The sequence below is a fragment of the Sceloporus occidentalis genome, unplaced genomic scaffold (assembly GCF_023333645.1).
Source record: "Sceloporus occidentalis isolate IW3139 unplaced genomic scaffold, rSceOcc1.0.p SCAF_1, whole genome shotgun sequence".
Lineage (NCBI taxonomy): Eukaryota > Metazoa > Chordata > Lepidosauria > Squamata > Phrynosomatidae > Sceloporus > Sceloporus occidentalis.
In genome coordinates, this window is record NW_028316981.1 from 258,381,385 (window position 1) to 258,398,807 (window position 17,423).

At 36.3% G+C, this 17,423-nt stretch overlaps 1 protein-coding gene across 3 annotated transcripts in view; it reads left to right on the forward strand.

Annotated features, from left to right (window-relative positions):
* The window catches only part of FBXL17 (F-box and leucine rich repeat protein 17), a 219,878-nt gene that overhangs the window by 130,910 nt on the left and 71,545 nt on the right, over positions 1-17,423 (forward strand). For all 3 annotated transcript variants that reach the window (XR_016277441.1, XM_089492483.1, XM_089492475.1), the window contains one exon: positions 9,764-9,840. Coding sequence is in view for 2 of the 3 variants with exons in the window: in XM_089492483.1 (XP_089348609.1) it covers positions 9,764-9,840 (77 nt within the window). In the remaining variant the exon portion in view is untranslated. The remainder of the gene's footprint in view (positions 1-9,763; positions 9,841-17,423) is intronic.

The following is a 17,423-nucleotide window of genomic DNA, read 5'->3' on the forward strand; positions in this document are numbered from 1 at the left end:
AAGAGCGAAGAGCCCAAGAGCAGCCGGGGGCCGGTAGCCAGGCCTTCGCGGGCCGCATCTGGCCCGCGGGCCGGAGGTTGCCGACCCCTGACCAAGAGCTAATACAGTTCTAGGTTTTATACTGCTTAATTTTTATATCATGGACTGTTTATGCTCTCAATTTTAGGATGTCTATTTTCCCATTTCTCATCACAGTTTCTCAATAATGACAAAATTGACAAAGTCATCCCAATCCCAGAGGTTCTCCGGTCCAGGCTTTACCTTCAGATTATGAAGCAGGTGGTGTGTCTCGTGAAGGGGGCCAAAAACAAATGTACATTTCAGTTAGAATTATAGTTGCAGATTAGAACAAGCCTCCTTTAGCGCTACCATTGTGTCAAGAGGATTCTGTGCATGTTGCTCTATCTCCACCTGACAATTATACATTGGATTATGATGGCTCCTTTCCTGTGTTTGGAAAATTTGATGAAGAATGACTTGATGGATTCTTCATATTCCAAGGCTGACTCACTGAGAATGTGTAAGAATAAGATTTTTTAGTGCAAATTATTATGGAAATTTGTGTTCTTTTTGTGTACAAGAGTAGAGTTGCATCAGACATCATTAGTACTTCAATGTGATCTGTTGTAGTTACATTTTTATAAGAAAGCCTGTAACTGCAGAAAAAGTGAGTTGTTCCATAATAGAAACATTTATGCATACCTTCTATGAACATATTTCCAAATTCTTGTAGCTGTAATTTGCAAGATACTAAAAGTATTTCCAACTGTTATATGCAAGATATATAAATAATCATGTAATTAATTTTGCATATTAAAAACCTATGGGATTTCATAAGTTGTTTGTGTATCAGTGTTTCACCCCAGTGATTTAGCTTGGTCTCAGAGCACTTAATTTGTATAAAATAATGACTGTAAGAAAATCATGATACATTGTTAGTTTTGTTTCACAGATGTAAATTTTGACTTGATTGTTTCCAGTTTATGGAAGATCATAGCTCTTAGATAGTGCAGTATCTTAAATTCTTTACTAATTTGCTTTACTTTCAAGTTTGGCTGCACTTACCTTGTATATTGATTTGAAAAATGCATAGTCCCTTGATATTTGCTTACAGACAAACAACTGAATATGATAGGCAATGGATTAATAGAATTTATTAATGTGCTTGGATACAAATTAAAATGTATATTTTGATCTAAGAAATAACACCTTGCACAGTTTTTTAAACTCCTGGTGGCTCTGTTGTTCAGTTATCTGCAACAATGAAATGGCTTTTTTCCTAAATTCACCTCAGAATAAAATTAACTATCATATAAATTAATTAATAATATGAAATGTTTAATAAATCAATAAAGCTACATACTATTTTAGAAATTGTTGATGGAACTTGCCATATTTGTGTGCTTGGATGTTAAGGTTAAATGTAAAAACATTTAAAAGCTATTGACTTAATATTTTTGTTGGTTAATTTAAGAGACTATATCAGTGTAAGGTGGTGGTTTGAGGATTTTGAGATATTTGAAGATGAGTTTGTTAATCTTGAAACTAAAACAAAAGTTATTTTCTTTTCTAATTTAAAGTTTTATGGTGACAAGTTAACTCTTAGCACACAGGAAGCAGCCTATACCAATTCATACTCTTGGTCCATGTAACTTACTGTTTTATACAGATGTGGCAGAATCTCTTTAGAGTTGGCATTATGACAGCATATCATTACTTACACTTAATAGACATAGTTTCTTTCATCCCACTCCCCCATGTGTCATGATTAAAGTTCTATTCAGATAGATACTGGCTATATGTAGTATATTACAACTAAAAATGTATGCAAGTTCAATGCTAACTGCTGATACACATTTCTTATGTTTGTATTGTATTGGGAAAGTATCAGTCAAAAGATGGAACTAGTTTGCAAGTGGGTCCTGAACCTATGAGGAAATTTATGTGAGGGTCCTATGTAAAACATTTAGGATATAGTGAGCTAAATGAAAAGAAGGTAGACTATTTTAAGATCATAGATTTGAACGTTCTTCAGAATTGTGAAGTGTGGAATTCTGAATAATATATAACAAGCACTTGGTTAGACTGATACATATAAAATTCATAAAATTAAGGACAGTTGTGTTTTTTTTAATGAAAGCTTATCTGATATTATTCAGGAAGAATAGCACTAATGCTTTAGATTACTAGTACATATTTGGTAGAGAAAGCCTATGGAAAATATAAATTATCTTTCAGTCATAATTTGAAAAATACGTGGCTTCAGTGGGCTTCATACATGACTTCAGTGTTCAGACTTTGCCTTTGTTAAGTGAATGGGATTGCAAGCTTTCTCACACTGATTAATCATACTAGATTTTTAGTTTTAATTAGAGCAGCTCTTCTGAGACTAAACCTTTTTACCATTAGGCTTTTTGAAAACTGTGAGATAAAAAGAGAGAGTTATTTCAGAACATTATTTACATGATTTTAATTAATGATTATAATCTCCATGGTCACTTTTTGCAAAAGAGCATTTAATCCCTTAACCATTTTCATGATTTATATTTTGCACAAACACTTGGGCCCTGCAGTGTTATCTATTTTTTATCTAATTTTTCCCCATTTAAAAAAACAACAGCAACATAATTTCATTTTGTTGTCTCTTCAAACCCCATTCCCTACCACAACACCTGTTTTTCATGCAGACTGAGCCAATAGGTAGAGAAGTAAAGTTTGCTTCCTTTTGCCAAGATAGAACATAGCTCCTGGCAAGGTTACGTTTGAAAACAGTTTTTCATGCAGGGATAGTATTCAAGCAGCATTGCTGTTGCCAAAATCCTCTGACTAATGAAGGCTAGGATGATAGTGTATTCTTCTTCTTTGCTTGCGGCATGAACATGTAGCATTTCTTCTGAGAAAAGGCATTCTGGTATTTCAAATAAAACAGGAAGTTTAACCTTCTCAGAGGAAGGTCAATGTTTTTACTGATAACATAGGAAAAAAGCAACTTTATAAGCAATATAAAAGATAAATTTTCTGCTTGCAGTAACTGACACAAACAATGAATTTCCAAGATTTTTTCAGTGAAGATCAACATGAAAACTAGTGTGTTTACCATCTCCTTTCGCTCTCAGAAACACATTTCTCTTTAAAGAGTTCCATATTATTGACTTCAATAACCTCCCGCTGTCTGGACACTGACAATTTGCATTGTGAAGTACAAAGTCTTTATATCCCTTTAAACAATTTTGTGGTCAATGTATAATACCTGAGAGCATTTCCAATACATTGTTTTCAAACCTATGTTGTAAAGTATCATCCTGTACAAAGTGTATGAGAAGTGTGTGTTGAACCATGGCTCTGCTATGACAAGTATTTTCAGAATTTGGATTGAGGTGAGTGAATGGCTTTGTAAGAATTGTGTGAATGTTTTGACAAAAATAAATTATAGCCAGTCTGTTCAGTTTACTTGGATCAACTTTTGAAAATTCATAATCAATACATAAAAAGGAAATACATAATTAAATGTTGCTGTTTACTAAACTTCTTGATGATTGTAATAAGATATTTGCCCCATAAAGAGCTACCTCTCTTTGGCTTTGATTGTTAATGAGCTTTACACAATGTTTTGAAGGTCCCCCATATATATTAACGGGAGGCCATGGTCAAGCCCTGACGTTTCAAAGAATATACAGATAAGAAAATTGAAATTTTCAAGTTTTTCTGTCTCTTTAGGTCATGTGTCGAAGATGACTTAGTGCTTGCACTACTTTTTACACTTGTTAAGAAACCATTATCACAGTCAGCCCTTCATATCCATGGAGGTTCCGTTCCACCCCCCCCCCCAAAAAAAAAAAAAAAACTGTGGGACCTCAGCTCCCGTTGCTTTTAATGATGGCACACTGTGCTTGTACCATTGCTGGGGTGAATGGGATGGTGCCATCCACAGATGCTCAGATCTGCAGATAGCAAGCCCATGGTTGAGGCAGGTGCACAGTATTTCAAATTTTATGTTTCCTACTAAAAAGAAATTTCTCTAAATACATGTTTGTGCTGTGTAATTAAAGTGAAAGGTTTACCAGTAATCCCCATAGATAGTCAATGTAGCAGATTCATGCCCTATCCTCATAATACAGGTATTGGACTTTATCACGACATTATTTCATATTGTATGCTATTGTTTCAACCGTTAATTCTTGTAAGGTAATTTAAGTTCCCTAAGGCTTCAGCCTTTGATAAAGAAACAAAAATATAAAATATCAAAGTGAAGCCTGTTAGGGCTTACCTTTAAATTAGCAGTGTAGGAGAAATGTGCTTTTGTCTAACTATTCTTCCCTAAGAACTGAGACTGACTCCAAAAACAACACCAGTAGCTTGTAATTCAAACAAAAGTTTACTAATGTCTTTAATCTATATATACACAATCCTAAAGTTTACTAATGCCTTTAATCTAAATATACATAATCCTAATCCAGCTAGTGGAAGAGTTGCTGTAAATCCTCAACAAGTATAGTTCAGCCCATGGAAAAGGTATATTGATTACCCTCCAGGTTTTCTAATTAATCATGGCTTTAGCACCTTTCTACACAATATCTATCATGCTTGTTCCAAAGGTACTCATATAAAAGTGGGGTATCGAGAGAGCCATTTCACTAAGTGTACTCAATCAACAACTCTGCAGCTCCTTCTGAACTTGACAGTATTAAACACAATATAGCAGCACAAATAGCAATATTGGAAAGTCAGCATTTACTTTCTAATTATTTCTGAATGTGATTCATCATCTTGGTTGATCTCAGCGTTGTAAATGCTGTGCCATAAAATGAGACAACATTCATACCCAAACCATTCCAAGGATATTCAAAAGAAACTGTATGTGTGATGCTGATGTGCAGCCTGGGAAAATGCTGTGTGTTGCGGAAATACATTCCTAAATGTCTGCATCCCTATTTTGCGTTGTTAATTGGCTTTATGCTCTAGGGGGGGCATTAACACTGAAGTGAACAATATAGATATGTACCACATTGCATTCCCTGAGCCAAGTCAAATAATCTCTCTCTCAACTTTTAGATATAGTTTCTGTTGAGTAGTAATAGTGGTTGTAGTAGTAGCAATAGAAGGGAAAATTCAACTGATTGTGGTAAACAAGAATGACTAGTGCAATGATCTGTATAATCTCTGGTTACATGAACACAGAGAGAGAGGGAGAGGGAGAGAGATGTAGAAACATCATGGCCACATGGGTCATTTCATTTCATGGATACCTATTTAAATTTCACAGCCAGGTTTTTGCAGAGATTTTTGTGTATCCATGAAAAAGCTTTCAGTGTTTGGCACAGCATACAAAATCATGGATAATTTTTTTTAAGTACTTAACTCTAGATAATGGATCAATTAAGACTAAATCCAATTACTAATCCCAACTAGAGTAGCTCCATTAAATCGATGGCATTTACATAAGTGTCGATTTTTCATTCAGGAACCGATTCAGTGGTGCAGTTCAGTTCAGGCCAAAACCTTTGTCTTGTCATCAGGAAATAAAGGTGGCAATATTCATAAGCATTAAACATCTATTTCAAGAAACCCTAATGTCCCTAAAATCTGAATTTATATCACAGTGCAATACAAGGATGTTACTTGGACCATCTGTTAACCACAAAAGTGGAAGGTTTAGAGAGCCTCCACTACTAGCAGCAGTCTATCTTTAATATGTTGGGGAATGTTATCTTGGCTCGCAGGAAGATGGGTAACTTCTAGGACTGAAATCACCTTTTTATACTGGTATAAGCTGATAAGAGATTCCAGACATGCATGAACTAAGAGAACCTTTATTTGGGAGAAATATGAAGGAACACACACAAATGAGAATAAATCACTCTAACATCCAGCATACAGAGCTAACAGTAATGGCAAAGTGAAAGGGAATAGTGGAGATTAAGAATAGGATTCTGGCAGGTGATATCAACCTGTCATGAAAAGTGATCCATGGAAAGCAGGAATGGGTCAAACTGGGAAGTCTGAGGGCAACAGTCATGAAACACAAACTGGGGTAGACTGTGTGCCAAGTGCAAAGAGAGTGGCTCAGACAGGAGTCTGAGGGCAAAAGTCACAAAACACAGCTGGGGTGTGTGTGATTGTGTGCCAGACTGAGTGTGAGGAGGCTAGGTTTTTCTAGTCATATTTATACCTTAAAACTAGCCTGAGGCTAAACATCTGAACAAAGTATCTTGCAGTATCCTCTCTTAATGGGCTCCTGTTTCTGAAATTGCTATCCAGTCTTAACAGACATGGGGCAAAACCTATTACCCATTTATTAATTAGTAGTGATCATCACTAAAAACACACATCCCTCTTTGAAAATTAGAAGACTGGCAGGGTTCTAGTGTCAGATGAAAGCTAAACATATACTACCTACCTTTTCAAATAGTTGCTGTTATAGCATTTATTGATACTTGAAAACTTCAGTAACTTTTTACACTTGTTGCTCATGTGTTCATCACACCAATGGTAGAGTTTCTTCCTTGGCAAAGTAGTTTTCACCAATTTGACAGAAATATATGGTATGCCTTTCTGAAGGAAAGGGGTAGATGCATTAATTTTCAGTACTTTTTAACTTGCTGTAACCCTTGCAATCTTCACTGGATGTGTATGAAATGTTGTGCAACTCATCAAACAGAGTAGAGGTGCCACATTTCATATTAATAGCTTGACAGGTCAATTTTGAAGCAATATAATTTTGTCACATACAAAACCAGAGGTAATTCAGAGGGAAGACAACATCTCTTGATTAATCCATTTAAATTATAATGTTCTAAGCATGTTTTCTTCTTTGCCATTATATTTGATGGAATTTGAAGAGTGCTGAATATGGATAATGTTTTCATGATCTGGATGAAATTGTATCTTTGTGCTTTCTCCCTAAGGTTACAATCCCTACATCTGCTTAACAGTTGCTCTCAGTTTGGATATTTAAGTTGCAGTCATCCTATGTCAGACGTGGAAAACTGTTGGCCCTCCAGATATTCTGGACTTCAGTTCTCAGAAACTTTAGCCAGCTTTCCTCATAGTATGATTGTGGGAGTTGTAGTCTAAAACATTTGGACGATCAAAGATTCCACAGACTTGTCCATATGAATAAGCAAGATATATATTATTTTTAAGTGTACATTTCCTGGCTCATATGTTGCACCATCTTTATAGCTAGATCTTTTCACCAGTCAATTTTATACTGTGTGGTTTACATTTTAACTGATGACAGAGATGTTTTTTTCTTAGAAAAATATTTATATTATTCAAATACAACAGTGATCTGGCCTATGCATTGTGATACTCATTCTTGGGCTTGTCAAGCTCTGTCTCTAATGGTGTCATTTCCTTTCATACCTCTAAGGTGATTGAAACTGTGTTCTTTAAAGTGAAATGTCCTAAACCAGTATGTGGCAGTTCCTATTAGCTAAAGTGCATCACAAACAGTAACAAGGTCTCCAAGGACCACTTTTCTTGCAAGCTATGTAGTCATATTTCCTCATTAGTTCATTTCAGTTGTCACTAATGCCATGTTCCAAGCTTTTGCAAAGTAGACCAAAAAAGTAAAAAGTATGTATGCATGTAGAACAGACAATTATTTTCCATAATTCAAGGTCCTTTCGAATCCATTTGATAGCTTGTACTTTCCACATTTTAATTAATTAACCTTTATCCTGATTCAACACAGAAAGGCAGTTGCTAGGGAAAATGCAGAAATTGTAATGCATAATCGATCTCTTCTAACCTTTAAATTACTTATTTAATGTTTAAAATTTTATGCTTACTACATTTGAAACGTTAAAAAAGCAAAATCTTTAACTTATTGTTAAAGGTTATAAATGTACATAGAAAGAAAAAGTAATTTTCAATGTTTACAAACCCATTTTGGAAGAGGAAGAATATGTATGTGTGGTAATCTCTCCACACTTCACTTTATTAGTATGCGATTCCCTGTGACCATACATAGTGGCATTCAGTACTGTGCCTTTGAGATGGTTTGTCATGCCTTGCATTGTATAATTGGTTTCTTAGTATATACTGTATTGTATTTCGTAGAATGACATAAATGACAATTAGTACCTGAAAACTGGTACAGTTGTGCTGTGAAGAACTTGAAATAGTATTGATGGTTGGGTTTTCATTGAATATATCTGATATATCCAGCCTCGGAGGGAGTGAAAAGACAGACCCAGCTCCATTAGGCCTAGCCTAAAGAAGAAGACTTTTCCTCCATGCCATCTGACATCATCTAGCCTGAGAGGGAGTGAAAGGCTTAGCATTAAATAAGACGAACCTTCCCTCTAGTCCATCTACCATGGTCCAGGCCTCAGAAGGAGAGAAGAACAGTTGGATATATTCTCCTTCCCCACTGCCATTCCCTTCTCCTTTTGTGTCATGTCTTTTTAGATTACAGTGCGTCCAAGTCATACACGGTTTTAGGTTTACGCTGAAGCTGCACCTTGTAAAAAATAAACTTGTATGCTGCATTGCATGCATGTGCCCCATTGTTTCCAGTGGGGCTTGAGCATATGCAGTTTTTGCCTTACATGGTGGGTCAGGAATGGATCACCCATGTAATGGAAGGGCTCACTGTATAAGCTTGAGGGCAGGGAAGTATCTAATTAACTATTTCTAAGCTGCTCTGAGAGCCTTTGTGGCTGAAGAGGGGGGTAGAAATACAGTAAAGAAATAAAAATAATAAATAAATATTTTGTTTGTGGCTTAGAAAGTTGTAATTTCTGTTTTTCTACATATGCCAGTTGAGGTTTATAGAATTTTATTCAACCTCAATTACATGGCTTTCATGATAAATGAATGATAACTCTTTTGTCAAGTTGGTTCAGTAAATGATTAATGTTATGTATTGCACCTCTTACACTGGAAACTGAATTCCTTAGAAATAAAGTCATAATGCTTATTGTAGCAAAAGCTAATGCTGAAATTGCTTTTTTAAAAGTTTACAATGAAGTGTAATGAGTAAAATCTTAATATTTGTATTTATTTCTTGCCTTGGTGAAGGCTCTTATGTTTAGGAGAAACTACAAAACAAAAAAAATGCAATTCTGTGTGAGAAACCAACATAACCAATATAGTTTCCATTCTAAATTCCCATTTTAATTCATGTATGTTTGTTGCTTCATATTTGTGATGAAATGCTAGATAGTATATTACACTGTGATGTTTGCTGATGTCTCATTTATTTATGGTTCTGTTACTTCATATTTGGACATACAGAAATGAATCAATGCCTTAGTAAAATTTTAAACTGCAATTTAATAGTATCATAATATTTACCTTACATTTCTTTATGATATTTTAATCTAATTGAGTCATGTGTTGTGTTAGTATTCAACTTATTATTGTCTGTTTGAATGATTTGTGTAATATCTCAGAAAGAAGAATACATGGAGATGTGATCCATTAATGGAAGTTCTTTACTTCATTAAAGTACCTTTTCCATCAATGGCTCCTGTCAAAATTACTGAAGTCTTGTTCTTTTTGTTTTGGTGAGGACTTGTATGTTTAGAAGAAACTTTAAAAAACAAAATAAATTGCAATTCTTTCAAAATTAGTGAACTCATTCAAATTGAAAATAAAGGATGTAATGTATTTTGAAATTGCTTTGGTTAAATCAAGAATACATTGAAATTTTAATGTCATTGCTCAGTCATTGACATTCTAGAGACTGAGTAGGCCATAAGCTTTCATTAGTACAGAATAAACAATTTTAAATGCAGATTTGTATGTATTCCAGGTGCGTGGAGGTCATTGCTAAAGAAGGACAGAACTTGAAAGAACTTTATTTGGTGTCCTGTAAGATTACAGACTATGGTATGTAATATTTTTAAAAGCCATAATGAAATAATATTGATGATGATTTTTTTGAGATTTCTCCTAGCTTGGTTGTATATGCAAATGCCTTGACTGCTCTTGGTAGAGATGAGCCCCTTGGAGGGTAAAGGAATAAAATATAGTGTGAAGAAGTGACAGTAGAAGACTGATAATCTAAATAAAGTTGTAAATTATATAAATCATCCTTTAAGAAGCAAAGTTATATTCAAATTTTGTTGACAATATTCTTAATCACTCATGCAAAAAAAACAAAAACATTTTCTACAATCTGACAGTGTCCTTTGTAACTATCTGAAATCTGTTCTCTTTAAATAACTTTTCAAAATACTACTGATGTCATGAAAATTCCAGGCAATTTCCTTTGAAATTTGGTTTGGAATGCCACTGTGCATCATAAAGTTCCATGCAGTGAAGTAAATTACAGTAGTAGCATACTCCTCAATATTATAAATTTGCAAATCCTTTGTACTGAAGTATATAATGAGGTATTTTCTGTTGGAGGAAGCCAATAAGTTAAACATATAATGGGGAATGGGGTTGTGAATTGATTCAGTACAACTATTGTCATCACCTTCTTACCCACCAAGCGGGTTTATTGCAGTATAGCAGGTTAGAAAAAGCTGTTTAAAGCTATCTTATCACTGTGTACAGTCAACAGACTGCTCTCCAACTATGATTTACACTCCACCATGCCAGAGGTGGTCACTCACATTGCAGAAGTCTCATTTATCATGATTAAGTATGCCTCCAAGTTCAAAAACATCCATTGTCTTCACTTAAATTCCTCTAAAACAAATTTTATAATAACTCTCCTTGAAGAGTTTGTTTTGCTTCCTGGACAGGAAACTGTAGGGAACCAAATATTGAAAACAAACAAGTAAACAAAACAGCTTAAATGCTAATTAACATTTAATCTTCTTAAAGCTAAAGTAATGTTCCTTGGGCTCTTGGGATGTATAGCAATTGTGGCTCTCTGTGAAAATATTAAATAAATAAATAAATCCTTTTCAGAAACTTTTATTTGTATCCTGTTTTTCACTGAAGTTAGTCTCCAATTTCAGATTCTGTTCCAGGCTGACCACCAAATTTGAGATTGATAAAAACAGGCCCTGTTCATTTAGTCTTTAATTTATAAACAGCTTACAAAAGAAACCTTCCTCTGTACTCATTACAGTATATGACATTGTGCCTTTGTATGTGTGCATTTTTGCTGGTCCTTGCAATGTATGATGTGGCCCTGAGATTAGTTAGATTTTGTGATCCAGAAATCCTATCTTTCAGGTCTAAGCATTGCCAGGGAACTGACATTTCATCTTGTTAACCTGAAGGCATGGAGCTTAAGTTAGTGTCTTTACAACATGGTTTCCAAAGTAATTTAAATGTATGAATTATAGTTCTTCTGTAAGTCAAGTGGAATGATGCTAGTTTTTGAAATGTCAGACATCTTTCTGACCCAGCTAAGTTAATGGCCTACTTTATTTGTAATTCTCTTTCATCCAGTGCCCCATTCTTGCTTATTTATTAACTGTACATACTGAAACACGTCACATCTAATTATAAAATGCCAAAAGCTCAAATGAAATGCTTCTATAAATATGTAACCACTTGGGCCCTAGAACACAAAGCGGAAGATAATAACCGAGGCAGAAGCTCTGTGCAAATTCCAGTAATAAAAAAAATAAAATTGAGCAATGTCTGAGGGAAAAGAATGGCTGAAAACTATAAAACCTAAGAATATGGATTTCTTTTGAAAATATGTCTCTGTAAAAAATGGACATTTCCTGGATGGCTTTTTTTGTTCTAGTTACCAATAAATATCTGACCATTTGAGAAGTAAATGGAAAGTTAATATGCTGTAGTGAAAAAAGTGTACGAATTGCTTAGATAGGCTTCAGTTCAAGCTGCCTTCAGTCATAAGGTCTCCAGAGTAACCTTGTCATGTTCTTTCTTGGCCTAATCCTCCTCCACCACTCCAGGTATGCTTAGAGATGCAAATTTCCTGAAATTTTAAAGTTGTGGAAACAAATATGACCTGTCCCTAGCATGAGTTCTGAAATAAATAGATTTTGGAAGAGGGATGAAATATATTAAAAGTGTATACTGTTCAGCATATATAAAAATAAACAGACTGCAACCCTTTATCCATTTCAGCAGAGGAAATTTTGCTGAAGTCAGTTTCATATTTGAGTAGATGTGTGCTGAGATGAGGCATTTTAATCTGCTGTGCTAATGATCTGTTAACACTGATGTCTTTCCTGCTGCAGTTTTATTAAGTGTTGTGAATTTCTTGTGATTTCTCATCGCTCTTATTATACTTCTGCTACAGTGGTATTGTGAATGAGATTTTTGTCCTTTCCTTAAAAAACTTTTTTACAACTTTTATTTTCACTAGAAAATATTTCCATAATATGCCTTCTGTGGATAGAAGGACTCCTTTCCATATACAAATATTTGGTTCATAAGAAGAATAGAGGGGAAGGGATTTTCATAATTATCTCCTCTATTTGCAATCCTCTTCACTTCTCCCTTCCCCCCTCCCAAAAAAAAAAAAAAAAACCTGTTCAGGAGGCTCTCTAGAATTGGAGGGGAGGGAATAAGTGCCAGAGGCTGGAGAGTGAAGAGAGGTCGACAATCAGTTCCCTCTCATTTCTTCTGGCAAGAGAAAACAAAGTGGAACTTGCTCAGGGAAAGTGGTCCATGGATCCAAGCTGAAATGTTTCTATTGATTTTGATTTGTTTTTTAGCCACATTGAACTCTCAAGGAGAGGTGGGGTAAAACTCTCTGTAATAATCACATTTATCAGAGAAGAGCAGAGCAGTCAATCTGGGTTTCTTTCTAGGCAGTTGTGTAGTAGCTGGCTACCACAAACCTGCTGCCCCTTCAAAGTGTACTTACACCAATACCTTCTGATCATTTATTTGCTGAGAAAGAAAGGTATTCAAGGAGCCTGATACTTTTTATACGGTCAAACTGAGCCATTTTTTCTGGTTTGAAAGTTAATAAAACTCAGACTACAATAACCTGTTTCACAGATGCTGGATATAAGTAATGATTGTGTCAAGTCCTTTTATTTATCTGGATTTTTCAGCCTGCCAGATCCTTGTAGATTTTTGATTACTCCATTAGTGTTGCCATTTTCATGGTATCATCTTTACAACTGTCCTTTTGTTGTTTCATGAAACAGTACAATATTAATTTGCTCATCTTACATGAAGATGAAATAAGGATTAAATATTGTATTTTTCAAATCTGATGTGCACAGTCTGTTCTCAACAATGTTTCGGCTTCCTGGCTAGTTCTTACCTTATTTGGAGTCCTTTTGAACTCAGATTTTAGAGTTCGTTTTAATACATAGATGTATTATTGTTTCATAATAGCCATTTATCTACAGACATATACATCAAACATATCATTTATTCAGTAGGCTTATTTATTTACTTAATGATGCAGATATTGAAGGCTGTAGGAATGGCCCAGAATTCATCTATTTTCCCTTCTGCTGGTGGAAGATTTCCATCAGTGAAATAACAGAGGATGAATTTTTAACAATCCCCACTACCTTCTGAAGCCTCTTCTCTCATAGATGTCTGACTTGGAGAACTCTCTAGAATAGATGGGATGGGTAAGCCCACAATTCAGTGGCTGTACAAGATAGGGGTTTGAAAAAACTCAACAATGTAAAGAGAACAATGATACCTGTCATAATTTTAAAAGATTGAAGCATACTTAGTCTCACCTATAACTTGTTTTATACATTTTTGTAAAAGTGAAAAACTGATAAATGATTAATGTAATTTATATTTGCCACAAACCTGTATAGTATGTTTTTCAACAACTTTTAAGTTCCTTCAAACAGTGACTTAATTAACTATATGGTGTTATTACCCTTAATAGCCATTCTGCTGCAGAAGTAAACAATTTTTGATATTTTCACCAATATCAACAAGAGTTTGTTTTTTGAATCACTGATTGCATAATCATCTTTTAAACCAGTGGTTCACAACCTTTCTAATGGCGCAACCCTTTAATACAGTTCCTCATGTTGTGGCGACCCCCAACCATACAATTATTTTCATTGCTACATGCAAATATGTGTTTTCCGATGGTCTTAGGCGACCCCTGTGAAAGGGTCGTTTGACCCCCAAAGGGGTCCTGACCCACAGGTTGGGAACCACTGTTTTAAACTATCCCTTTTTCTCACATTTTTAAAAATAAGATACTTTAGTATAAAGACCTACACTTATTAATGAGCATACTGCTCTGTGCTTAGGACAGCAAGTTTCAAAGAAGTGCTTATAGATCTACTTCTCCTCTGATAAGCTCCCAATGTTCCAGGCAAGTTGTTGGGTTGTGCTCCAGTGTTGTCAGGCAATTTTTGCATAAGCCAAGGGCTCCTGCCGTTTACAGGAAAATATTTTTTTCTGACAAAGACCACATTCCTTTGAAGAAATCTGATAGAGGCCAAAGACAATGATGGGCATGGGTACAACCCAAACTGGGTGGCACCGCCCTTTTCTCCCTTTCTCTTTCTTGTGCTTTCCACTTCTCTGTCTCGCTCTCTCTCCTGCTCCTTATTTTTCTTTTCTGTGCTACCCTGCTGTTCTTTCTGTGCCTGACTCCCAAGTCTTCCTCTCATTGTTTCTTTATTCTTTGTCAGATGGGGTGGGGGGGAATAAATCTTTCCTTCCTGGTGTCTAAAAATTATTTCTTGTGAATTCTTTTGAAAAGAGGCCAAGGAACACAGGTTTCCTATTCCTGTGTTAGATGCACCTGGAACCTACTTCAGACTCTCATATACATTTCAGGTTGTCCTTTTCCTGCATAATCTATACGCCTAGACACCTTTTCAATGCATCTTAGTGAAAACAGGAAAGTCTCCTATTGATATAGATTGCCTGATGAGGTAGGACAGCCATTGCACAACAAGCACAGCACAGCTTGGCAAAATGGGAGGCAGCCTGTACTGCATATGTAGATTTCAGGATTCTAGCTTTTGTGTAGAAATTTACACAATCTTTTCATTGCACACTTAGAAAAAAGTAGACCTCAAGAAAGTCGGTTGTAAAGGGAAATTATTGTTACAAGAAAACAATGATAAACGTGAAGAAATGTAGTCTTATTATTGGATGAAAATGAAAGGACAGTTGACACACTAAAAGAAAATCTGTGAAGTTCAAAGCAGCTTGTTTCACTGGTTGTCTAAACAGATAATGGGAAACAAAGAAACTCTGCATGTTCACGAGGTCTGTGAATAAATTGCAGCTTGCAAAGAAGATACAGATCATTGCTTTTGGGGGTGGAGTCTCAAATTTTACTGTGTTGTAAAGAAACCGTGAAAGCAATTTTTCAAGCCTTCAGTAGTAGAGAAAGCCAGTAGGCAGTAGTGATAGTTTTTCCACACTCTCTGGTTCAAAGTAAGTCTCTGTGAAATCATTTTTTAGACACAATAGGGAAAGTGATGATGCATGCAGGGTATCTCTGCAGATACCCAGTTAGGTGAGCTGACCCGTGGAATGGCTGGTATAGAAAGAAGTATTGACTTAAAAAAAAAAGCTTCTTGATGTTTGATTTAAAATAATACCTGGATTCATTTGCAGGCATCTTCAAAAATACCTCAAAGATAACAGCCATCCCTAAATAAAAATAAAATAAAATAAAATAACCATTGAAAATACATGTAAAGAAATGGCTTGAGCAAAAGACCATATAGGTGCAAGCAAATGAATCCAGATTTTACCTTCATTTCCCTGCTGCTGCAGAAGGATTGCTTGGCTACTACCTGTGAAGTATTTCTCCTCACAAGATTAAGAGCTTGCAAACCCAACAGTTGGACAAAAATTTAGGGATACAGTTTATGTAACATTTTGGCTAAAAAACATGTGCATTTCAGGAAATAATGTTTCTTACCAGTGAGCTATGCTGAAATGACTACTGAAATAATAATGGTAGAGAATGAAATGCCTCACATCAAATGCACATTTTACATGCATAATTCTAGATTTTAAATTGCCATATATAATACATTGTCCAGGCTCAGCATTTTTATTTCTGTTGTCACTTCGTATGAAATGAAAAGTGATTCAGGTTGATCGGTATGTAAAACAGTATGATTAAACATAGGCAGTCTGTCCCTGTCCCACGTGAATGTCAGTTATTCTCTTTTTGAGGCTATCAGAGTTGTCAGCCATCTGCATATTTGTGGGAAATGAATATAAAGATGTGCTTTATGTGTCTCCCATTATTCAGCTTAAGTGGATAACCCCAGGTTCAGTTACTATGGCGCTGTACATACCGGCAAATAGTGCGCCCCGTCACATGCTAGGGGATGGCCGAGGACGCAGCGTCCATACCAGCCTCATCCCTAGCATGTGACGGGGGCATCAAAATGGTGGCGCCCTGTACACATGGGCGCCGCCATTTTGACGTACCGGCCACATCACAGCCAAATGGCACTACATGGCCGTTACGTCCTGGCGCCGCTGAAGGGCGCTTGTAGCGCCCTTTCAGTGGCACCCAAAGGAGCTCCAAAACGGAGCTTCTTTTGCACCGTGTATCGCTGGCGCAGCCTTTACACAACTGTGCCAGCAATACTAAGGGGCTGTGCAGCCCCTTTCTCTGTCTCCCCACCGCTGTTGGGGTGTCCTTGGGGCATGAAGCCCCAAGGACACCCCTTTCCAGGCCGCGGGGAAGCGGCATTTTGCCGCATCCCCGAGGCCTGGAAAAGCGGCAAATCAGGGCCTCCGGGGCTGCTGCTGCTGCGGCAGCTCAGGCCCCGATCCGTCAGGGAAAGGGGAAAACTTCTTCCCATCTTGTAACTGCTCTTGAGTCAACCTCGACTCATGACGATCCTGTAGTGAGACTTCTCCAAGACCCACCCTGTTCTCAACTGCTCTGCTCAGGTCCTGCAGGCTCAGACCTGCAACCTCTTTGATTGAGTTCACCTATCTGGCATGTCATCTCCCTCTTTCTGCTGCCTACTACCCTTCATAGCATTATTGTTTTTTCTAATGATTCTTGTCTTCTCATGAAGTACAATAGGCTCAGATTAGTTATCCTGGCTTCCAGTTCAGGCTTGGCCTGTTCTGTTTGTTTGTTTTCTTGGCAGTCCACAGAATTCTCAGCACTCCTCTCTGGCACCATATCTCAAATGAGTTTATTTTCTTCCTATCTGCTTTCTTCACTGTCAAGCTTTCACAGCCATACATGGCAATGGGAAATACGATGGCTTGGCCAATCCTCACTTTAGTGTTCAGCATTATATCATTGCTCTTTTGGATTTTATCTAGTTCCTTCAGAGCTGTCCTTCCCAAATCTAATTTCTTCTTCTAATTTCTTGATTGCAATCTTGATTAATGTTTGATCCAAAGTATGGGACCTCATTTAACTCATTTATTTTACTTTTCTCATTATCTAGGATGAATTCTTGTAGATATTCTGTGGTCATTATTTTTGTTTTCTTGATGTTTATCATCAAGCTATTTTTGCACATTCCTCCTTGACCCTCTTCAGTAATTCCTCTTGGTCTTTGTTGGTTTCTGCTAGTAGTAGTGTGTCATCAGTA